At 39.8% G+C, this 25,493-nt stretch overlaps 1 protein-coding gene across 3 annotated transcripts in view; it reads right to left on the reverse strand.

Moving 5' to 3' along the window:
• Positions 1–23,645, reverse strand: part of gabbr2 (gamma-aminobutyric acid type B receptor subunit 2) — a 201,499-nt gene extending 177,854 nt beyond the window's left edge. Inside the window, exon 1 of one of the 3 annotated variants that reach the window (XM_039680846.2) lies at positions 22,555–23,645. In XM_039680846.2, the coding sequence (XP_039536780.1) occupies positions 22,555–22,866 (312 nt within the window). In that variant the 5' untranslated portion in view covers positions 22,867–23,645. Of the gene's footprint in view, positions 1–4,736; positions 4,883–5,669; positions 5,826–22,554 lie in introns of those variants that run through there. The other 2 variants (XM_089123268.1, XM_089123270.1) reach the window with 2 other exon arrangements.
• Between the last annotated feature and the right edge of the window lie 1,848 nt (positions 23,646–25,493).

The following is a 25,493-nucleotide window of genomic DNA, read 5'->3' on the forward strand; positions in this document are numbered from 1 at the left end:
TTTTTGATTCAGTCTTTTAAACAATGAAAACAGCAATATTGTAGTTTATTATAACATTATTGCAGTTTACAACTCTTAATTTATTTTCTCGATTTGTAAATACCAGCTAACTTAAAAAAGCTAAATTATGTGTTTTTCCCATCATACAATATTTTTTAGTCAGTTGTGTCAATACTTGCTAAAACACCCCTTGAATCAAATACTTGCATTGCAATACGTACATTGTACAAATGCGTTCTGACATTTCGAAATGCAACAATGCATGAAATTAAGCTTGCATAGATAGAGGCATTTGCTTTTACATCCATTCAAAAGGCAAGCATTGTACAAAACATTCAGTTTTTTACAGTCTGAATTGAGTTTTAAAGAAATTTATTTTGCTTCAAAAAAAAAAAAAAAATTCAGGCTCTGGGCAAAAGCCACCCATGTCAACTGAAGTCAAAGAGCACACACAGCGTAAAACACATGGTTACGGACATGCACGAGCTGTGACGCTCTGTGGGGGAGGGAGGCAAGAAAACAGGGAGATGTGTGAACCGTGACTCCTGTAGGAACATGTCCACAGGCCCTACGGATTCTATCAAACCTGAAGTAGTCACATGGGCAACGGTGATGCATTACACACACACATAAACACATACAGCAAACAGTCCCGTCCCCTCCCTGGCCCAAAAACCCAGTTTTCCTGCAGACATGTATGCAGTCTCCCTTTTTAATGTGGCACGGCTGCTAGTCTGATGGTTAGTGGCAGGTCCATCTCTCTGTGTTTCAGTATTTCCCTTTGATAAAGCCCGAGGAGAGAGAAAGAGTGCCAGCCCGACGCCTCGGCGCAGGCCTCGCATCCCAATGGGGGGTGTTTTCCTCGCTGCTGCCGTGGCAACGACATGTGACAGCAGGAGCACATGGCAAGAGAGCATCTTAGTAAACTCCCCCTGTGCATCTCCATTTGATCCGAACCTTATCCCCGATATCCACACATCCACGTTCACGAAAGACCCAAGAAAGCCATTTACAGTACCAAACCTTGACTGGTACGTGTGTTTTTACCGAAAGCCTCACACACACACGAGTAAAATTAGCAGAATGTGTGGGCACACTGCAGTGAGCTTGCTCATAATACATCACCCAAAAAAGAAAATCCCTCCCAACCAAAAGCCCTCCTACTCTACTATTCAGAAGATTAATCATTTAGCTTCAACAAGCTTTTTCCCCATCGTTATTAGGGAGGGAAATTAGTCCTCTTTTCAATTAGATACAAAACAAGAAAGAAAATGTAAATTTTGGAAAAGTCGTTTCTTGTATTGCGCTAATAAGGATCATTATTAGACATCTTGTGTGGGACTTTAATGACGGCAGTACAAGGGTCCCATGCGTGTCGGAATAGTGAATAGATTAACCTGTGCTGTGAAGCCAGGAGCGGAGCATCTAAATAAAATATTCAGAGCAGGGTGTTGAGCGAACAGACTCGGGTCCCAGCGCCAAGCCTCCGCCGTCTGCCGCCCCTGTTAATATTTCAATTACACTCATGTATAAATGAATTAAATAGGTCCTAACATTGTCCCTGTTCCTTTTCTGCAGAAATTACCGCATCGTACCAGATAAGTCTGTCAGGGGGTGATAGCAGAGGGTTTTTTTTTTTTTTTGGTTGACCTCAAAGGTCTGTTAGAGAGGCTGCATGTTAAACATCTTTCTCTCAGGTACATCGTCTCCCATGCTAGTGGAAAAATAGAGCACATATGGCACCTCAGGCGCAGCATTCAAATGTTTCATGACAAGCTCTGGCATGTCTGATGACCATTTGATATAAGTTGAGCTTCACATATTCTCATTAACTATAACAAGCAATTATGAAATAAGATAAATATCTGAATGTTATTTACAGTAGGTTTTCGATCCTGATAAAGAATTCGAATACCTCCAAGAGCAGTCATCCATTCAATTTAATTGAGTAATTAGTTCAAACAAGTCTAATAAGTTTTCATCAAAACGGTTGATGGTGTCTATGAGCTTAGTATTCGTTCATAATAAGCCTAATGATTAAAATAAGGGAAGATTATGTATTTATTTGTTTAATATGTTATTTCCTTTGCTTATTTCAATTGTTGTGACAGAGGCGCATTCAGAAGGGCATTTTCAAAAGTGCTGGGTACAATGACTCATTCATTACTTTTCCTGTAGCTTACTGATGTTAAAAAAAAAATTAAAATATATATGAAGAGTTCAGATGCAAAAGCCTCTAAGTGCCATTTGAAATTTTCTTCTAAAATGATCATTTTTATCAAGCTTGTATATTTAAGTTCAGTAATTTCACTTAAATGGCAATGAAGATTACCTATTAATTGTCATTTAAGTGAAATTACTGAACCTAAATATACAAGCTTGATAAAAATGATCATTCTAGAACAAAATTTCAAATGGCACTTAGAGGCTTTTGCATCTGAACTCTTCATATATATAAAAAAAAAATATTATACAAAGATGTGATTATGTCCGACCAAAAATGTGATTTGGGTTTAATTGGTCGTAGAGTGAGATATAAACATACTGTATGTTGTTAGTATTGTGAATTTTTACGTGAATAGATACATAGATCCACCACATTTTAAAATAACAGTTTTCTAGGTTAATGCATTTTAAAATGTCATTTATTTCTGTGATGGCAAAGCAAAATTTTTAGTTGCCAGTGTCACATGATCATTAAGAAATCATTCTAATATGCTGATTTGCTGCTCAGAAAACAGTTCATATTACTAAAAATGTTTTCACAGTTGTGCTGCTTAATATTTTTTTGTGGAAACTTTGATGCATTTGTTTCTGCATTCTTCGATAAGTAAAAAAGTTCAAAAGAACAGTATTTACTTTACAACCTATATTCAACCTACAACCTATTACAGTATTTAATACAACTTTATTAATGACTTTTACGGTCACGTTTGATCAATCTAATGCATCCTAATGGAAAAAAAAAAATGATTAATATATATATATTTTTAAACACACTGACCGCAAATTATTGAACGCTTATGTATGTTGGCCTTAAATGTCAATAGGCAACTCACTAGGTTTTGGAACAGAGTTAATAACAGAGCTGAACTGACAGACACTTTTGGGATGCACATGATGTTCTTGTGTATTTGCGTTCCTTGGCTGAATTTCCAGGCCCTCCTCTGCTGTCAGAACTCATTTAGCAGTTTCTCCCTGGCTTCTAGACCTTTCCGCTGCTTGACATAACTGACATTTACATTTGCCCTCTATCAAAGAAAGAGAAACAAGGGTTTAGATCTCTCCACTCCCATAACAATCTTTCTCAAAAGGGCAGCAGAAAAATGACCATCCTCACAGCAATCTTATCAAGCGCTATTTAATCACGGCGGTAAGAGCAAGAGAATCCATTTTCCAGGTTGTCAGCGTCACAATGGGCCAAACTGTCCTTTCACAGTGGAAGAAATGACACGGCGTTGGTTTGAATGAACTCTACATTTCACTCGTAACACCTTTCCCTTCATTCTTTGTCGTCGCATAATTGTTTTCTTTGTACGCACCTTAACGGAATAACGCAAAACGTGACCATTTATTGATGTTGCATTTATTGGTGCTTCTTGTCCTTGGGGTATTTCCACTTCAAAGCAGTGTGTGCAGATAAAACAGAAAGTGGAGGAGAAATGCTAATTCATACAGTTCAAAATGCAGGCAGAAAGGACAGGCAGAAATCAATAGAGCTCCCCTGCGTGAGGGAGAGTCAACAGAGCAGGAGAGTCCAGTGCCCGAGAACATAAATAATATTTATGTAGACGGCAGATCCAAACCACCACAGGGGAGCATGTATAATTCTGATTCATACATCTGAGAAGCAATGATCTAGTAAATTTGAGGCTTGCTCATTTATTTCACACGAAGAGGCTCAGGGGCAACAGGTCGCCATCGGTGATTGTTAAGCCTTATCTGCATGATAACCGTGTTTAAACGTAAAAGCACTGTTGTGATGTTTGGGGCTCACAACACTGTTTGTGTCTGTAGGGCAAGGACAGAATCTGTAATAATGCTGTGAAAGAGACTTGTTTCTTAGAAATTCAGTGGTTTTCTTGCTTACCAATTGCTGTTCTCTCACCTTTTGTCTTCAGTGTACCTGACAGGGCACGGAGGACATTTTGGAAATGGGGAGAGAAACTATAGAGCCAAACTAACTGTTGCAATTTCTGAGAAAACGATTGCATCATATAGTAACCTTGTTAGTGGTTTAAAAATGTGAACACATTAATATTCCAGGTATTCCAACCTCAAAAGGGGTGATTTAAACTACATTAAAAGATTAAATAACACAGTTTTTGTCTAAACAATAATGACTGGGAACGCTTTAATTTGATAGTCAACTTTAGACCATTACAATATGCGAGTTAACTGTTTTGTGTTATTAGTGAAAGTCGACTATTTCTCTTGTTAAAACAAGCACACTGACAAGATAAATGACTGGTCTAATCTTACCACAAAAAAATCTGTATTGATAATATGATACGTTTAGAAAAGCATCAGAAAACACAGCAGCTAAATGACCATTGATGAAACTCAAGAACAAAAATACTGCAGACATGTAACATTACTTCAAAACAAAAAACAAAGAAAGACAAAGGTACTGCTAAACCATGACCACCATGTGCTTTAAGAAAGTAAAGTACTTTATTTTTATTAACGATATCGAAATGCTCTGTTCGTCGTCTCCAAAGATAGAAGGAATTTACCTCTCATTCAGACGAAGTCAATCGGCAAACCCTTCTTTATACTGGTGGAGGTTGTTGAAGTGGGATTCCTTGAAGTGCTTCAGGTCACTAATGTACATCCAACAACCAAACAATTTGACTTGCCCTCTCGTAACTTCTGCATCATTGAGCTCGGCCTAAAAAAATCGGAGCGAGAAATGATAATGGCGGATTGCTCGAAGTGTTGGACCGGTAGTCAATGTCCTTATTTGTCAGTTCCGCTGCAAATACGGTGACGTGATAGTTCAAAAAAACGTCATAGAGAACAGAAAAATCTGAACAGGTTGAAAAATATGACCAAAACAGAATATAAAGATATGAACGATGCACCTGATGAGAATAATTTAATCTTTTCTGTACTTATAAACACTCCAAATATACAAAAAAAATGCATTTAAGGGCTAAAAAAGTGGATTTTGCATGGTTTTTGATGGATTTTTGATGCTCCCCCAACAGACATACAACTCCACCCACTTTGACGCACTTTGCAAGTTAGTCAACTTATTCTAATAACCCAAACCTAACAGTCAACTAATCCTCTAATGAGAGGTAAAAAAAAAAAAAAATAGTTAGTTGACATGTAGTTGCAAAGTGACTTATAGTTAGTAGAATGTCTAAAGTGGACTATTCAGATAAAGTGTAAACGAATGACGCCTCCATCCTAAATTATAGATACCAACTGCCTCCAATGAACAATTCTTCCCATCGAGGTAAATTAAGGCTGTGTCTGAATGCTTGGGCAGCTGACTTGTTGCCAAGTTGCCCTATCAGGCAAAGAATTCTTAAGCACCATAACAGAGAGAGCTTTTAGTGATTGTCAAGTTCTGTGTGTTTTTTTAATTGATTACAGCTCAGCCCAAACTGAACATTTAAAACTCAATATATTCAAACACGGTCAATCATAAATTGTCCTACCAGTTGCGTCTTTGAATGATCCGGAGCTGTAATCATAGTATGCTTTTCCAGGAATTAATGAGAGAACCAACTTCTTCTTCTTCTTCTTCAATTTTTTAAATGGCGGTTGACATCAATTTGTTGCATTACCACCACCGCTGGACTGGAGTGTATAGCAGGAGATGCATTTTTCGATAAAATTAAATTCTTTTCAAAAGCCCTGTATTTTTAAAAACAAAAACGAAAAATTAAAAATCTTCTCAGCATTTATTTGTAAAATAATACTGTATTCAAATATAATTTCATTGGCTTCTACTTGAGCAATACTTGATACTACTTGATAATATTTTAAACAATGAATCAATACATGCTCTACTGTTTCAGGGGTAGGCTGAGAGAACCAACTGAACTCTCTACAAACATTTAAATGCCATGCTCTCTCCATGTAGGTGCGCAGGCAAATATAGTCCCAAAAGCTACTTCCACCAACTTTTGTTGCATGGATGCCCCCTGCAGTTTGGGAGTGCTCTGAGTGTCCTGGGTGAATCTAGGCTTGGAGTGATCAACTAAAGCAAAGTAACCATGAATTGACACAACAGTGATATACTGATTACTTCAAAAATTATGAAATCAAAGTTGGTTAAAAAATATTTACACACAAACTGACCACCAACCTCAACTTTCTTATGCTTTTTTTTTAGCTTAACTGTCACAAAATCAAATGCACAGAATGTTGGGATAATTTTACCTTCAAAAATCGATATCACTAGACAGCATGTCACACGATCAGTGGATTTGGAAGTTGCCTTCCTTCTGCAAAGGCAGAATCTTTCAGTTTTGGACACAGCCCTGGTTTGAAATCAATGTGAGGTAAACAAAACTTTAGTGGCCTTTTGAATACAGGGTTAAGATCTTCTTTATTTACCGCAACTTCCAGTGTCAACAGGATATACGACAATATATCACAGTTCACATTTGCTGTAGGGGTGGCATGAAATGGAAATTTACCCTATTTCAAAATTCATGGTTTTAAATGTATTTGTGCATTTTTCATCAATGCATTTTAAATGTATCATTATTTATTAGTTTTTTTTAACTTAAACTTGATCTTCCGGTGAAATGACAGACTTCTCTTTGGTGACATATGCAGTAGTCAGCTTAAACCCCGCCCCTTTCTTATAATCAGCTGAAAGCTCAGATTTAGATCTGCCTATATCCAATCAACAACCAAAGGATAGAACCACTTTTTTTATTTTTTGACAATAGATTTAACTTGAATGTGTGTCTCACAACATAGAAGAAAGTTCTGCTGCTTCTGCTTCAACGCAAAATATGCTTTCTCATGGAGACCAACTATCAATATAATACTTTGTTTCTTTGGTCAGGGGAAGATTATTGTTTTATAATCGCTTTAGATACCGCAGCAACTTTGATTAGATCAGGAATAGAGCAAAAAATGCTCTACAATTGTTTTAATGGGTCACTGACGGCTCCAGGAAGTTGCCATTACAGTTAATCTTATCTAAAGTGTTCTCACTGATGTAGAAAACATGGCAAACCAAAACACCATATAATTGCCATTCAGGCATCTGGAATATGAAGGAAAATTAATATGAAGTATGCACCCAATCTCTTTGTGAAGTATCTGATGGTCTGGAATGATCCAGGACACATTCAGTAATGAAATAACAATCACTTCTATTAGATTACAGAAACAGGCAACCTTCATCCTCCATCTACCAGCAGAACCACAGCCTGTTTCATTTCACATATCAATCATGCTAAACTAAAGAAAAGCTGTTCATGTGGGGCATAATCTGGCCAAAAACTTGATCCGTGTCAGTAATAATAAAGGGAAAGAGGTTCTCAGCCTCAAACACACCCTCAGGACTTTACTCATCTGTTTAATACAGCCTGCTCACATAAGAACTACATTGAACCAGCCTGTCCGCCTTTTCAGGACTTTGTTAAATGTTGTCAGAAGCCCATCTACAAGGCATCTCTGCAATTATTCATCCCACCATTTTGTGTAATTATAGAGTGTGAGACAGGCGATATGTTTAGCTTATGGTTCAGTGCTTTCGCTCAGAACTTCTCCCTCCCAGTTGTGTGATGCAGTATGCCGAGAGCTTTGTGATGATGAACTTGCCAAAACTGTTGGTGTTCTGTGTCCTTGGCCAAAGCCCAAGAAACTCCAGGCATCCTGCCATTACTTTATCTGTAGTCATCAAATCAATATGAGCAAAGGGGGCATCTGAATGGCAGACCATTTCTCAAGGCAAAAAAGATGTTAAGACTAACATCAGAATTCACCTGAATCCAATCTCAGTGGATTTCGATCTCATTTATACAGTGAGGGTGACTGAAAAAAAAATGGAAAATGAAAATTCTGATCCATTAAACATACTTAATGTGTCTGATAAGAATTATAACTTGCAGTTAATTAAGTGTGACAGATGTTTAATCAGTGAGTTCATTCAGTGAAGGATTCTGCAACTCGTTAGTTTGTGTTTTTTTTTTTTTTGTAATGATTCATTTGTTCTTGAAACATAATACACTGGTCAAGTTTGCTTTTGAATTACTGAGAAGACTCGTCTCAAAAGAGTCATTTGTTTGTAAATTGGACAAATTATGCAGGTCACACAGTATGTTTTGACTGACAAAAAATATCAAGCTCAAAAGAGTCAATTGTTTGTGAATCGGACTTTACTGATCACACTGCAGATCACAATCTACAGAAAACACTGAGGATCTAAACTGTAGAGGACCAAAATTTTGATTCAAGTTGCTTTTAGTGTTTGTGAACAACACACACGTGATTAAATCTAAAATTTTATCAAAATCAAAATTTTCTAAAATTTTGAATTTGCCCTGCACTGAACAGTACAACTTACTTAATCAGCTCAGCTATCCACTGCAGCCATACCTGTGTATGGAGGGTTGATGTGTAAAGCCCCCCCGAGTAATTTTGTGCAAGAGAGTTTTTGGGTTTAATAAATGAGCAAACTGCACCATTACTGCTGAGGCCTGTTGACAGCAGCTTTCCAGTAATACTTCATTAGATAGAAACTGGCCTTCTTTTTCTCTACAAGCCACCCCCATCCATCAGGCACCACATACTGCTCTGTGCTCAATGGCCTATGAGATTGTCCATTTAAAGATGAATCCACTAAAGACATGCTATGGCTGGAGAAAAAGATGAGGGCAACTAACGCTCAGGCTTTCCATTTCTTTGCAATAATAGAATCTGAATGGATGTGATAATGAAAGATGTCTCAGTGTGTCAAGTAAAGAGATTTTGTTCATGAACCTGTTCATTTGTATTCAAATTCATCACAGCGTAAAATCTTCAGGTTAATCTATGCAAGCCAGTGAGCCGCAGTGCTGAACTTGATTTCTTTGGACACTGTAAGTGAATGACAGATCCAAACTATGTTACAATCGATTACAATCAATTTTTAATAATTAAGTCAGTGGACTCCAAATCAACTAGTCACCTGAACAACTAGTCGACTAACCAGGTAACAATAAGAAGGTTTTGGTAGGGCTGGGTTACAAATATAGATTTATTTTTTTATTTTTAGCGATTCTCATTTTAAAGGGTTAGTTCACCCAAAAATGAAAATTCTGTCAGTATTTACTCACCCTCATGTTGTTCCAACCCCGTAAGACCTTCGTTCATCTTCGGAACACAAATTAAGATATTTAAGATATTAAGATCGCTCCTCCATACAGTCCATAGGCTTCTTGAGGGTGTTACGGAGCAGGCTCCCGCTCCGCCTCCTCTCAACCAGCAGAGGGAGCCATCACCGGAGTATTAATCTTAGCAGGACTCCATTCTCCATAATGCACCACTACTGGGACTGATTACACACACACCTGAATCTCATCAGACTTCCTATATAAGCCACACTCATACATTCACCCAGTGCGAAGTATTGCATTGCCACGGCTGTAATGACTGAGCGGTTTTCCCTTGCCTGCCTTTCCTGTGTACCGACCTTGATCTGTTCTGCCACTCTCGTTAGCCTGCTACCTGCCCCGACCCGGATTGTTTTGGATTATTGTTGTTTGCTGCCTGTCCTGATTCTCTGCCTGTTATTCGACCATTCTCTGAGCCTGTTCTGTGATAACCCTGCCTTGCCGATCTCTGACCCTTGCCTGTCTGACTTACCTTCAATAAAGCTGCATATGGATTCAAACATGTCTCGGGTGCCGTTACAGAATACTTCGCCGACCACGAATCCAGCAGCGGTCTTACAGATCTCATCCGAGCTCACGTCCCAAGCCTCACGCCTTGATCTTCATCATCAGCAACTCAGCCACCTGACGACTCTCACGGAGAAGCTGGTCCAAGGTTTGCAAGAGCTACGATCCGCCATCGCTAATCCGCCTACTACACCTGTTAATCCTCCGGTAGAGAATCCACCAGTGAACCCCACTACTTCCCTAGCCCCGAGACTGGCGTTTCCGGACAAATTCGACGGTAATCCGACCAAATGTAAAGGTTTTCTTCTCCAATGCACCCTCTTCGTAGAACAACAACCATCCCTGTACAGTACGGATTCCAGTCGAATCGCATTTGTTTGCTCCCTGCTCACCGGACGAGCACTGGAATGGGCGACAGCGGTGTGGAATAATACCAGTTCTTCGTTCACTTCGTTCAATGAGTTCGTTCAACAATTCCGTCAAGTCTTCGAACATACATCTGAACAGGGGGATGCCGGTGAACAGTTATTGACTCTCTCTCAAGGAAATAGATCCGCAGCGGATTATGCTCTCGCCTTCCGCACCCTCGCAGCACAAACCAACTGGGTAGAGAGCACATTAAAAACTCTATTCCGCAAAGGACTTTCTATTGAGCTACAGTCAGAACTCGCCTGCCGTGATGAAGGTAAATCCTTATCTGAGTTTATCAACCTGGCCATCCAAGTCGATGCTTTGATCCGCTCCCGTCGACCAGTCCGGTTTAACCAACGTTCCCAGTCTGAGAATTTCGCCGAACCTGAACCCATGCAAGTAGGATTCTCTCATCTCACGCCAGAGGAGAGAGAACGTCGCAGACAACAAAGACTCTGCATGTATTGTGGCCAGTCAGGACATCTGAAGTTCGCCTGTCCAGTTCGCCCGACAACCGCTCCTCGCCCGGTGAGTTCATGCTCAGAAAGCCTATTGAAACCCTCTAACTTCAAATTACCCATTATTATCACTATTAGAGGAGAACAGATCAATGCCATGGCTCTTATAGATTCTGGTGCCGCGGGGAATTTCATATCTCATACTTTCGCTGATCATTGCAAGCTCGAACTAATTCCCTGTCTTTCCTCCTTGGCAGTGGAGGCGCTAGATGGCAGACCCCTAGGGGAAGGAAGAATTCAAAATAAGACCGAAGAAGTTGAACTACGCGTCAGCTCCCTGCACACTGAACTGATCAGCTTTTATGTCATACAATCACCTCATCACCCCATAGTATTGGGTTTCCCCTGGTTACAAGCTCATAATCCGCAAATTTCCTGGTCAGAGGGGCAAATCATACAATGGAATCCTTCATGTCACGATCGCTGTCTAACCCCGGTAATCCGCGCCCCTTCTCACGCAGCAAATAACGAGTCTCGAAGTGTTTGTGAAATTGATTTACCCCGAGAAAATTCAAGCCCAGTGTCCAAGACAGATCCAGAAACAATAAATATTGAGGAAACAGAGATACCCGTCGTTTATGCTGATCTCAGGGAGGCATTCAGCAAGAAGAGGGCTTCCCAACTTCCCGAACACCGCTCCACTGACTGTGCTATCGATCTCATCCCAGGTTCCACTCCACCCCGAGGCCGAGTATTCCCGTTATCACAACCCGAATCTGAAGCCATGAGAACCTATATCCAGGAGGAACTCGCTAAGGGCTTCATTCGTCCTTCTACCTCTCCCGCTGCAGCCGGATTCTTCTTTGTTAAGAAAAAAGACGGAGGTTTACGACCCTGCATCGATTACCGGGCTCTTAATGATATCACTGTAAAATTCCGTTATCCTCTTCCTCTAGTGCCAGCAGCTCTCGAACAACTTCGGCAGGCCAAATTCTTCACCAAACTGGATCTACGCAATGCTTATAATTTAATCCGTATCCGAGAGGGGGATGAGTGGAAAACGGCATTTTCTACCACTAGTGGGCACTATGAGTACCTCGTCATGCCTTTCGGATTATCCAACAGTCCGTCTGTGTTTCAATCTTTCATGAATGATATTTTTCGAGACATGCTGGACAAGTGGGTGATAGTCTACATAGACGACATTCTGATTTATTCAAATTCCATGGAGGAACACGTTCAGCAGGTCAGACTAGTTCTCGAACGACTCATCCAGCATCAACTCTTTGCCAAAGCTGAAAAATGTGAATTTCATCAGACAAGCACATCATTCCTGGGTTATATTATCAGTCATGAGGGGGTCGCCATGGACGAAGGAAAGGTAAAGGGGGTCCTGGAATGGCCATTACCACAGACTCTAAAGGAACTACAACGTTTTCTAGGATTTGCAAACTTTTACCGAAGATTTATCCGGAATTTCAGCATCATTGCTGCTCCTCTCACGGCTATGACCAAACGCCCATCATCCAAATTGAAATGGTCTAGCGAGGCAGAACAGGCGTTTAGAGAACTGAAATCCCGATTTACGTCAGCACCCATCCTCCATCATCCAGATCCCGAGAAGCAGTTCATTGTGGAGGTGGATGCGTCCAGCACTGGTGTAGGAGCAGTGTTGTCGCAACGACAAGGAAATCCAGAGAAAATGTATCCATGCGCCTTTTTCTCCCGCAAACTTTCACCGGCTGAGCGAAATTATGATGTGGGGAACAGAGAACTACTGGCTATGAAGCTTGCACTAGAGGAATGGCGACATTGGCTGGAGGGAGCAAGTCAGCCCTTCATCATTTTCACGGATCACAAGAATCTAGAGTATTTACGGTCGGCTAAACGTCTCAACCCTCGCCAAGCAAGATGGGCGTTATTCTTCACCCGTTTCCAGTTTACTGTCACATATCGCCCAGGGTCCAAAAATATCAAGGCTGATGCACTTTCCCGTCAAGCTGAAGGTACCATTCAGAGTCCTGCTTCAGAAAACATCATCCAACCCAATCTACTGGTGGCTCCCGTCCAATGGGACATCATCACAGAAATCCAACAGGTTAACAGTCACACCCAGATCCCATCCGCATGTCCAGACAACCGACTATACGTCCCGGAATCTCTCAGAATCAGACTCATCGATCACGTTCATTCAACTCCCAGCTCTGGACACCCAGGGATTACAGCAACTATCCAGCTCCTCCAAAACCGCTTTTGGTGGCCAACCCTAGCATCTGATACCACTAAACATGTGAAGAACTGTGTTAACTGTAACATGTCCAAAACACCCAGACAGCTACCTGCAGGCCTATTAACACCACTCCCCACACCTCAACGCCCCTGGTCTCATATCGCAATCGACTTCATCACCGATCTACCCAAATCTCAGGGACACACCACCATCCTTACCATAATTGACAGGTTCTCCAAGGCTTGCCGACTCATACCCCTACCCAAACTCCCCACCGCCTTTGAAACTGCTGAAATTCTCTGCAATCAAGTCTTTCGCTTTTACGGTCTACCTGAAGACATTGTCTCCGATCGTGGTCCCCAGTTCACTTCAAGGGTTTGGAGTGCGTTCTTTAAAAATTTAAACGTAAACATCAGCTTAACCTCAGGATACCATCCTCAATCCAACGGTCAGACGGAACGATTAAATCAAGAAATCACACGCTTTTTAAGGGCTTACTGTCAAAAGGAACAAACAGAGTGGAGCAGATACTTGTTTTGGGCAGAATATGCGCAGAATTCATTGGTCAAACCAGCTACAGGACTAACTCCTTTCAAATGTATACTCGGCTTCCAACCTCCACTGTTTCCCTGGTCCGGAGAACCGACGGAACTACCTTCTGTAACAGAATGGCTACGAAAGAGTGAAATGATCTGGAATCAGGCCCATACTCATCTTCTGCATGCTGTCCGAAGACAAGAACTACAGGCCAATCGTCATCGACGCCCTAGCCCTCACTACAGCGCTGGTCAATGGGTGTGGCTCTCCACTAGAGATCTGAGACTCCGACTTCCCTGCCGTAAACTCAGTCCCAGGTATGTTGGTCCATTTCAGATAGTAAAACAAGTTACTCCTGTGTCTTTTCGCTTGGATTTGCCTGCTGATTACCGCATCTCTCCTACCTTCCATGTATCCCTCCTGAAACCTGCTGTGGGCCCGAGGGGAGTGTCGGAAGCGGGAGTCACAGCCCCAGATCCTGCACCGCTCCTGATCAACGGCGAGGAGGCATACCGTGTGCACGAACTGCTGGACTCCAGGCGCCGGGGTAATGTTCTCCAGTATCTGGTGGATTGGGAGGGGTACGGTCCGGAGGAACAATCTTGGATCAACGCCAGTGATATTCTGGACCCATCACTCACAGAGGAATTCCACCGCAACTACCCGGAGAAACCGGCCCCTCGACCTCGTGGAAGACCCCGGCGTCGTCAACCTTCTCGCCTCAGGAGCTGCTCGCAGGAGGGGGGCTCTGTTACGGAGCAGGCTCCCGCTCCGCCTCCTCTCAACCAGCAGAGGGAGCCATCACCGGAGTATTAATCTTAGCAGGACTCCATTCTCCATAATGCACCACTACTGGGACTGATTACACACACACCTGAATCTCATCAGACTTCCTATATAAGCCACACTCATACATTCACCCAGTGCGAAGTATTGCATTGCCACGGCTGTAATGACTGAGCGTTTTTCCCTTGCCTGCCTTTCCTGTGTACCGACCTTGATCTGTTCTGCCACTCTCGTTAGCCTGCTACCTGCCCCGACCCGGATTGTTTTGGATTATTGTTGTTTGCTGCCTGTCCTGATTCTCTGCCTGTTATTCGACCATTCTCTGAGCCTGTTCTGTGATAACCCTGCCTTGCCGATCTCTGACCCTTGCCTGTCTGACTTACCTTCAATAAAGCTGCATATGGATTCAAACATGTCTCGGGTGCCGTTACAGAGGGACTGGCTCTTGCTGTCCTCGAAAAGTCATTAAAGACATCGTTAAAATAGTCCAAGTGACTACAGGGGCTCAATCTTAAGTTTATCAAACGACGAGAACACTTTTGTGCGCAAAAAAACAACAAAAATAACGACTTTATTTCAACTATTCGTTTATTTCTCCCTCTGCGCGAGTCAGGTTACTAGTTTAATAGCGTAAGCTTCTGTTATTGTACGTCACACGCATCACACACACATGACCAGCGTCGGCCAATAGTGAGCCTACGTGTGACGTAGCTCTACGCAATCACACTACGTTAACTGACTTACAGACTCATGGAGAAGGAAGTGAATAGTTGAAATAAAGTCGTTATTTTTGTTATTTTTTTGCGCACAAAAGTGTTCTCGTCGTTTGATAAACTTAAGATTGAGCCCCTGTAGTCACTTGGACTATTTTAACGATGTCTTTAATGACTTTTCGGGGACAGCAAGAGCCAGTCCCTCAAGAAGCCTATGGACTGTATGCAGGAGCGATCTTAATATCTTAAATATCTTAATTTGTGTTCCGAAGATGAACGAAGGTCTTACGGGGTTGAAACAACATGAGGGTGAGTAAATACTGACAGAATTTTCATTTTTGGGTGAACTAACCCTTTAAAGAACCAATATCGATTCTGAAATCCCAAGAATCGATCTTTCAGTCTATGCTGTTTTAGTACATACACATAAGTTATAATATAATATAATATAATATAATATAATATAATATAATATAATATAATATAATATAATATAATATAATATAATATAATATAATATAATATAATATAAGTAACACTTTAGTAGGGTCCAATTCTAATATATGAACATATTTACTAGGAGTAGGATATTGGCTGTTTAGTATTTACAAAGCACATATTAATGCCTTATTCTGCGTGACTATATTCTACATCCCTCTAAAACTAAATGTGCACAGTTCACAGTGTTCACAGTGTGAATGACTTTGAAGAAGTGTGAGCAGTGGATTTGCAGTGGTACTGCCTGTGGACCACCACACTGCACAGCTGTGACCAGACCATCCGTCCATCCCTAGAGACACACATCCCATGGGTCTGTTTACACCATTTATGGACATACACAGACACACACACATTTTGTCTGTGCATCAGTGGCTCCTTCTTTGCTGTCCAGGAATTACACAGGATTTAATGTAATTAGAGGACTGACAAGGGCAAACTTTACGCTTATTACTCAGTGCTCGCCCCTGGAGAAAGAAAGCATTCACATGGCATTTGGCCAATCTATAAAGACAAAAACTAAATCCTCTCTTTCAGTTTTTCTTTTTACAGTTAGAAACATATATTCAGTGTCAGTTTATAAAGATGTGTTTTTCATCCTGTCCATTTAGTTGCATGAAATATCATTATGAAAAAGCACACAGATCAGTGCTTATATCCATCTAGAAATCTCAAGTCTACAAATAATAAAATGTAGAAATGCAAATCAGTTTTTCTAAGGCCTTGTCCCCACTAATGCATTTTCATATGAAAATGCATCTTTTTCTCTCCGTTTTGGCCTTTTTTGTCCACACTGAGACATTTCAATGTGAATGAGAAACTTTTGAAAATGCTAGTGTGGATGGAGAGCGTTTTGAAATCCGGATTAACATAGACATAGCATAAGATGAATCTCATGCGTTCAGACGTGCTCTTGGACAAACCACACTCAAAATAACTGCGTGGGAGGTTTCGAGGTCTGACGTTCATCAGTTCAGTTTTGACCAGAAGCCAGACTCTAGCTGTGTCCATTTTTCCCACAGCGTTTTGGAAGGCAGTGAGAGAAATCAGCTTGGAAGCGTCCCCACCCCCCAGTTCCCCTCTTCTGGCATCCAATCAGTCCCTTTCCTCACTGCCTTCAGCAGCAGAAACAATCCCTGGCAAACATTGTTTTGCATGTATGGTACAAGTCGCTTTTAAAACGCTTGCAAATTTAGCCAGCCAGACAATCAAAGAAATGGATGCCAACTCTAAAAACAGCAATGGAATGTGTACAATACTATAATATTAAGGAACTAATGAATTTTGCACTTTTCTAACCAAAGATAAAGCATCTAGTCAAACACCACAGAACTCGAGGTAATCTCCATTGCTAAAATATGTCATTTAACACAAACACCATCAATAATTATATCTCTAAATCAGCTCTAAAATAATCCATAACACCCAATAACATGCTAGAGTTAGAGAAACCGTAAAACATGCTTTGAAACCCACTTCACGGTTTAACAGTTTTTGAAGAATATGGTTAAAAGCAGACACTTGCATTATTTATTCCCATTAAATAAAGTTAGCATAAAGTCAACATTTAATGGCATTCATTTACTTTCATAATACAACACTTCTGAGCGAAACAGGATATTCCTCATAAGAAAATGTGGGTTGGGACTTTTATCCATCGGAAATTGACTGGATCACTGTTGAGAAGGCTGCTTGACTGGGATGTGAAGGATGAAGGTCAAGTTCACTCACACAAGCATCTTAATGCATCTTAATAATAATGTGCCTTTCTACATTTTGAATAAAAGTGCGGTCAAAGGGCTTGAAACAAACCTGGCTGTCTGGCCTGCTTACTTTGACAACAAATACCATGTTATTATGCTTAAAAACCTTTACAGCATCATACAGCATGGTGACATGAGTCCTTGAAATGTGAAAGACTTGGCCAGGGAGCAGTGGAAAAGAATAACGACTAGAATAACTGCTGGCTATGAGTGTGACTCACTAAAAGGTCAGCAATTAGAGGCCAAATTCACAATTCAACAATAAACATCAACGATTAGTTAAACAACAAAAAAAGATGCTTTATAAATGAAGTAATACATCGGCCAAAATGCATTAAATTATACAGCAGGTCAACCCACGACTCATCATAGACACATGACCTCCTGACCTCTAAAGTATGAAGCGCAGGCCCTCTGTTTATCAGCACGCAAAACAAAACAAAAACACTTGGCTGCAGCAAATTAAAGCCATAGAATTATACAGTAGCATGAGTTTGACAAAATACTAAATTTAGGCTGGTTATTCTGCCTCACTGTCTGATAAATAAAGGCCTCTATAGGAATATGCTCACTTTAAACCAGTTAGTGCTCATTTGCTACACTGTACTTCATAAAAGTCAGAAAAAAAATCAGGATCCAATGGAAGTCATTTAGGTGTAAAATAAAAATAATTATAATTGAATGCAGTGTAGTGTCCTTGTTTCAATGTAATTATATATTTAAGCATTAAAGTAATATTAATAACTACATGGTTAGGTATGGTATATAAATTACTATATGGTCAGGGATAGGATTATGGTTTTTAGGGTTAGTTGCATGTAATAAAACGTAATTTACTCTTATCACTTACAGCATGTAATATATGTAACAAGGTCAGACACTGTACAATAAGTGTTCCCACACATACAGTAAACAAACACACACACAAACTGTATATACTGTACAGTATACAGTATATACAATATATATATATATATATATATATATATATATATATATATATATGAAGAGTTCAGATGCAAAAGCCTCTAAATGCCATTTGAAATTTTCTTCTTTATTGATGATTTTTATCAAACTTGTATATTTAAGTTCAGTAATTTCACTTAAATAACAATTAATTGGTAATTATCATTGCCATTTAAGTGAAATTACTGAACTTAAATATACAAGTTTGATAAAAATCATCATTAAAGAAGAAAATTTCAAATGGCATTTAGAGGCTTTTGCATCTGAACTCTTCATATATATATATATATATATATATATATATACTGTATAGATAGATAGATAGATAGATAGATAGATAGATAGATAGATAGATAGATAGATAGATAGATAGATAGATAGATAGATAGATAGATAGATAGATAGATAGATAGATAGATAGATAGATAGATAGATAGATAGAAATCTCATTACATCACAATAATTTTGTAGTTGTGATTACAGTATTATTAGGTAATATATCACAGCAGCTTTAAATATCAGTTGTACTACTTTTTAATTCAAACAAATTTCAATCAATTAAAGAGTAGAAGTATAAATGTTCAAACACTGTCATTTTAAAACACATTACCGTTTAACTTAATATAAGCTATTATGGCAATGACTTGTAGAAAAAGTGTGACTCGTTGCGACAACACGACGAGATGCTTTACATAAGCTTGAGGCTCTTGGTATTTTGAGAATGACAGAAATGTATGGCAAGGGCTCAGAGCTCTGCAAGGGTCCTTGCACTCTGTGTGCAAATCTGACAAGATGCATTTGCTCCTCCGTGAGGCGTAAGCTGCAGTAATATCTGAACGCATGACACCAGGGTGGTAGTATGAGCTGGGCTCAAAGAGGTCAAGAGTATATTGACTTCAATAGAGTCAAGTCCACATGAAAGCCGTCACCTAATCCATATGAAATGAGCAGTTTAGTCCAAATTTTCTGGAACCTTGATCACATTATATGATGAACAGATTGAATTTAGGACTTGAATTTTAGACTGGAAATTTGAATTCACATATAAACATTGATCAGCAAATACACAGTAAACAGAAGTTCAACCATACTTGTTTAATGTGTAAGAACAAACCTCACTGGTTCTTGCAGCTCAAATGTGCTGCGTAACACAAGAATGAACCTCATTGGTTCTCACATGCTAACCAAGCTCAAGTTTCCATTTACCAGAACTGATTAATGAAGGTTTATATGTGAATTAAAGCCTAAATGAAATATGTTCATCATATAAAGCGATTGAGTCTCTTCAGAAAATGTTGACTAAACTACTCAATTCATATAGATTAGTTTTAGGATCTCTTTTTGAAGCGTTAAAGTGGTAGTGTAACTGTCACAGAACTGAGAGACAGAAAGCTCTCAGATTTCATTCAAATATCTTTATTTGTGTTCATGAAGATGAGTAAATGATGACAGAATCATCCAGAATGACCCTTTAACAAGTGGATAGTCAAAAAAAGTCAGAAGGTCTGGGATCTTTTATCCCTTTTGATTAAACACTTTGAGGGGCAATTGTTCACGTCAGAGCCTCTCATACCTCCATTTGAGCAATAAAAAACATGGCGGTTTATTGTGAAGCAAATTCGTGTTGAATACACATTTATATCAATTATTTACCACAAAGAAGAAAAAACTGACTATGCAGGTAAATAACCACTACAACAGACAACAGTTGAGCCATTTTCAGGATAATCGCACAATAAAAGTAAATCAATGCTTTTTTCTATCTCTATTTGTGGCTTTCTCACTATTTTAGTGGATGAAAACTACTCAAGCCAAACAATATCATTTACCACAGATGAAAGCAGACCCCTACAAAAACGATGGGCATCCCTCCTGCTGTCTGGATGATGCAAGACCAAACCGTGACCTTTAGTACAACTAATGATCTCCAGTCCACTGAAGATACTGAGGGGGTCCATCGCAGTTCAAATGTTACGTGGGCTTCTCTTTTTAATTTCACTCCAGATCTTTCAAGTGTATCTGTGAAAGGCTAAGCGCTGTAGGCACGGGCAGCAGCACCCAGGCGGAGGCGAGCGGATGGGTTCTGCCTGCCTGGGGATGCGTTGAGAGGGGATAAAGGGATAAAGAGCCTCTGCTCTGGGACTGATTACTTACATCTGCCCTGTTAAATCCTTGCATGCATACGCACACTGCTACTACTGTTTGCTTTGTTTACTGTTTGCAAGTGTCATCATCATGTCAGTGTATGTGTGTGTGTATGCACACAAGTTTGGCTATCCATGTGATGATGGCCAAATGTTTGAAACTGATGCACGCCACAAGTACAATGACATAAAATACCCTGTGAGGCCATCTAAAGCTGTCATCACTGTTAAAAGGTTCATAAATCAGCCAAAATCTGCCAAATCACTTTAGTTCTCTTGATACCATAAATTTTAAGCGAGGGCTACATTTAGCAAACACCATGACCTCTGGATAAAAACCAACGTATTCGACACATCCTTACTAAAATAGCTAAAAACAGATGGTTGAAAGTGTCAGAATATATCAGGGATGTCAGACCTTCAAGCCTTACATTATAAAATTAGTTTTTCTAAATAACCTGGCTTTACAAGGGTTACACAATTTTTAATGTACAAAAACGCCAGCGATACGTCTGTCATTCGCCCTTGCATATACACCAAGTGTTCACCAAGGCTCATTTACATAAATACACTAATGCATGCATGCATGATTACTTCTTAGATCTTGTTAAATTACATATTAGTCTGAACTGAAATCTGTTCATCTTGCTGCTGTAAAAATAAGCTGCCAACTGATATATTCAGCTCATTGTGACTGTTGGGGAGAGTGTGAAAATATCACTTAAAGCCTTTCAGATGCATGTTCATCGTGTACAAATCAAAGCAACAATGTGTGTTTGTTGGAAGAAACCGTTTTGTTTAACAAAATGCTGGTAAATCAATATGACAATCAATGCACAACAGATTGCTAAAGCTTCACCGGACATCAGAGGTCATGGACCTTCATCACAAATGATCCAGCTTAAAGCATATGCAGAGCATGTAGCGACAGTCTGTTTTAAATCTAGTTAAGCTTCCACGGATATTTTAACACCTTGGTAATTTACACTTTGATAATTAACCAAACATCTAGCCCGTTTTCCCGCGCTTTTTAATTTCCCTGTTGTAACACATGAAAATGTGGTGATAAATGCTGATTGATTAATTTCGCATCTCCCCAGGTTATCACACCACCATAAATAGCAGATTGTGAGGGCCAAAAAGTGCCTTTAGCACAAAGAAGTCATTTTCATATTTCCTTAGTTGTTACTGTCACCGAAAAACACAATTAGAGCCTGACTTTGAATATACTCTTTATTAAAATAATTACCTATGGGCCTACTTTTTGCCCAGAGTTATTTATTGGGTCAGTTAGTCATTAGATTTACTGTTAGTTCTCATATAGCTAAGCCAAAATGATAATATATATATATATATATATATATATATATATATATATATATATATATATGTTATCAGTGCTGCAGAATCTTAAAAGATCTTTGTAATAAGATGGATTTACATCGATTTGACATCAAGGAAACCAAAAGAGTAAAGGTTCAATCGACCCATTTACTAATCCATAATCCATAAAAGTTCGTTCCATTTGGTATTCCTGATCCTTAAAATTTGTATGAATTATGAAACTAACACTACCCTGCTGAAAAACATACACACATCTTAAACCAGCCTAAAAATACTTTGTTGGTAGCTGGTCTCTTCAGGCCAGTCTATTTGTTTTTGGGCACTTTTTTAGGCTAAATACCAGTTAGGACCAGCACACCATTTTAGGCCGGGTTATGCTGTTTGTTCCCCAGCAGGGTTTAAAAATTGACCCCTAATAGAAAGGAAAATATTATCTTGCATGTACCAGTATGAATTGACAGGTTTGTGTACAAGCTTTCAGCGGAATTTCTAGCAGATGCAGAACTAAGGGTGCTGAAAAAACAGCCATAAACCACATTCAAAATGAAGAGTAATACTGATAACTTCATGCAAATGATCAAGAGAATTGGTTAGGTAAATGACCCACGATATATGAAAACATGCTATACTTAATGCACGAGCTACTGGCACGTGCGCTGCTCATCAAGACTATGCAACACCTGTACACTTCACAAACTTGATTGGTTTAGACATCTGATAGAAAACAATCACTGGACATTGCACAAACCCCAGCAAAATCGCTCTTTACGCATGAGCGCGCGCCGAACGCACACTGCCCGCAGTTTACCCCCGCAACATGCACGTACACGTCGATATAAGCATTTACCTCGGTGTCGTAGATTTTGGTGATGAGTGAGAAGGAGTACTGCCTGGACTCGCGGATGTGCTGAATGGCCAGTTGAACGGCCGGCTCGATGCCTTGACTGATGCCGCTCATCAGCGCTGATTCATTCATCGGCATCAGGACCATGATTGGCAACTTCTCACCATCCCTCATGTACCAGTTGTTGTCCAGGCCGTGCCTTGTGTAATCGTTGCAAACCTTCGCCAATGCAGGTTGAAATCCCCAGACGGACAGGAGTAGGCATCCCGACAGAAAGATCATTTCACATCTGCAGTCCCTCCGGGACGGAGCCATGCTACCGAACAACTGAGATCCACCTTCTCACTGTCCTGGCATCGCAGTCTTTAGGTTCCTCTTGGACGCTGCGATCAGTCAACGAGAAAAGACATGATATGCAATAGTACAGGCTCACGCGCACTCGATCTCGAGAGTAGAAATGATGCGTAAAACCAGAGGGTGTCCTGTCGCAGGGGTTATAAACCGAGCTGCTTCCCCTGTTAGTGTTCAGCACAGGTCCTTAACAAATCCTATCCTACCCAATCCTTTCTTTCACCTCCAATAGAGCACCAAAATGCGCACATCACAATCAACCGCCTTTGCGTTACGCAGAAGGTGCGCGCGCTCTAATTTGAGTCAACCGCTATAATAGCGAATGTAAATGTAACAGCAGAATATATTCCAAGCAGTTGAGGAGTTGCATCCCGATGTGGAAAGCGCATAGGTGAGGTTGCGGAGGGTGAGCCCTGGTATGTAAAAGCAATCCGAGTGAGGATATCCGTGCGAGTCAGATGCTGCTGCTTCGTCGGATGCGCTTCAGGTCTTTCGCGCGCTGGCTGCGCTGTGCATGTATGCGTGCGCGCGTGTGTGAGCGCGCCCGACACAGGCAGAACACATTCTTCACACCGAGCGATATTTTCACAAAAAAACACACGACCGACGAGGGAGCTGTTCACTCGTAACGCGTTCAATACTGTCTCCTCTGAGCGAGGTAATATGTCAGATAAATTGCCCACCTGAGCCCAAATAGAGTCCTTAAAATATGTAATATTCAGAACGTAAACATAGGCTAACTGGAGCGGCGTCGAGTGTTACATAAGCTAGTTTTAAAGATTCACCCGTGTCGAAAGAGTTGACACCTTACAATTAACTCAAATCATATTTCACATTGTTTTTTGGCCATCGACAGCAAGAAATAAACACTGCCACCTAGCTATAACAGCCTCGAATGTGAATAAAGTTCACTTTTCTCTCAAGTTATTGAGCCTCAATTCTAACTGAGAATAAAACATGCGCCTCTCGAGCATTTAAAGTTCAGCTAGATGTGTTTTGCGATGGAAATTAAAACTGGCAGCAAATTTGACAACAACACAGTATGATGATGCTACTCACCGGAAGTCACCTCTGACTGAAGACACGCGAGATTAGGCCAATTTCAAGGTTTCTGTCCGAGGTGCTGAAAAGCACAAACTCTGCGTGCCTTTGCTTACGGTCAGTCAGCATGAGATTACCATGTGGCACACAATTATTAAGCAATAAATCGAAAAACAACATATTTCTGCGACATAATACTTGCATTTGAATTATTGTAAAGGATACGTTTTTTTGTGTACTGTACTTTGTGTACTTTGTGTCAAGGAGAACTTACTTGAACTCGACCATTGATGAAGTGTGTTCTGTTGGTATGTAATGTAGGTCTGTATTGAATAAATATAATCCTGGACATAGCCTGATACATTCATTTTATTGTTTTATTGTTTTGTTTTTTTTTTGTTTGTTTTTTTTTGTATATTACTGTAAGGAGATTCACATATGCGCCCAGCAGTAACATGCTGTAGGCCTACTTAGTACTATTTTAAACATAATTTTCAGATTTTTTTTAATCGTACATGCCATTTTTCACAAATTAATATTAAGTACGAGACTACATGGAATTGTAATATTTACAAAATTTGAATTGTTACACCAGCCGGACTATTTAAGTGAACTGCAAAAAAGCTAAAAGGTGACTACGAATGGTGAAAATAGAGAGATAGATAGATGGATAGATGGATAGATAGATAGATAGATAGATAGATAGATAGATAGATAGATAGATAGATAGATAGATAGATAGATAGATAGATAGATAGATAGATAGATAGATAGATAGATAGATAGACTCTCTATCTCGGTTCAAGCACTGACCCTATACTTAAGTCTTATGGCTTTGTTCACCACTGTCTATGTATTACTTTCTGTTGTGTGATTTCTAGATGAAGAAATAGGTCAAGTTGTTGTCCCATCTGTTTGCTTTATGCGAGACACCTCCCTCCTTTCTGCTATAAGAAACTCAAGCACAAACGTGGCTGATTAAAATAAGGGACACACATAAAGTGGGAAGATCAAGCCAAAAGATTATAGTTATTACAATTTAAAATAGCAGTTTTATATGTAAGAATATTTTAAACTGTAATTCATTAATGTGATGCAATGTCTTAGGTGTCTCATGATCCTTCAGAAATCATTCTAATATGGTGATTTGGTGCTAAAAAAAATGTTTGTATTATTATCGATGTTGAAAACAGTTGTACTGCTTCATTTTTTTGTGGAAACTGCGAAACATGTTTAAATATTCTTTGATGAACAAAAGGTTCAACAGAATTGATTTGAAATTAAAATGTTTTGTTTATGCAAAAGTCTTTACTGTCACATTTGATCAATTTAATGATCCCTTGCTCAATTGAAATATTAAAATCTTACTAACCCCAAGCTTTTGACATCAGCTATACTACTGATGGAAAACAGCGTAGATACACACTTATCTTTTGTTATGTCAACTTATACTGCACATTTGAAAGTCAACTTTGTGGTGACATCTCTAAGAACTTGGATTTATTTATGCCCTAAAGATCCTGTGAAGTCAACACTTGATGCAGGTGAAC

The sequence above is a fragment of the Pimephales promelas genome, chromosome 18, assembly GCF_988280905.1.
Source record: "Pimephales promelas chromosome 18, fPimPro1.hap1.1, whole genome shotgun sequence".
NCBI classification, from domain to species: Eukaryota; Metazoa; Chordata; class Actinopteri; order Cypriniformes; family Leuciscidae; genus Pimephales; species Pimephales promelas.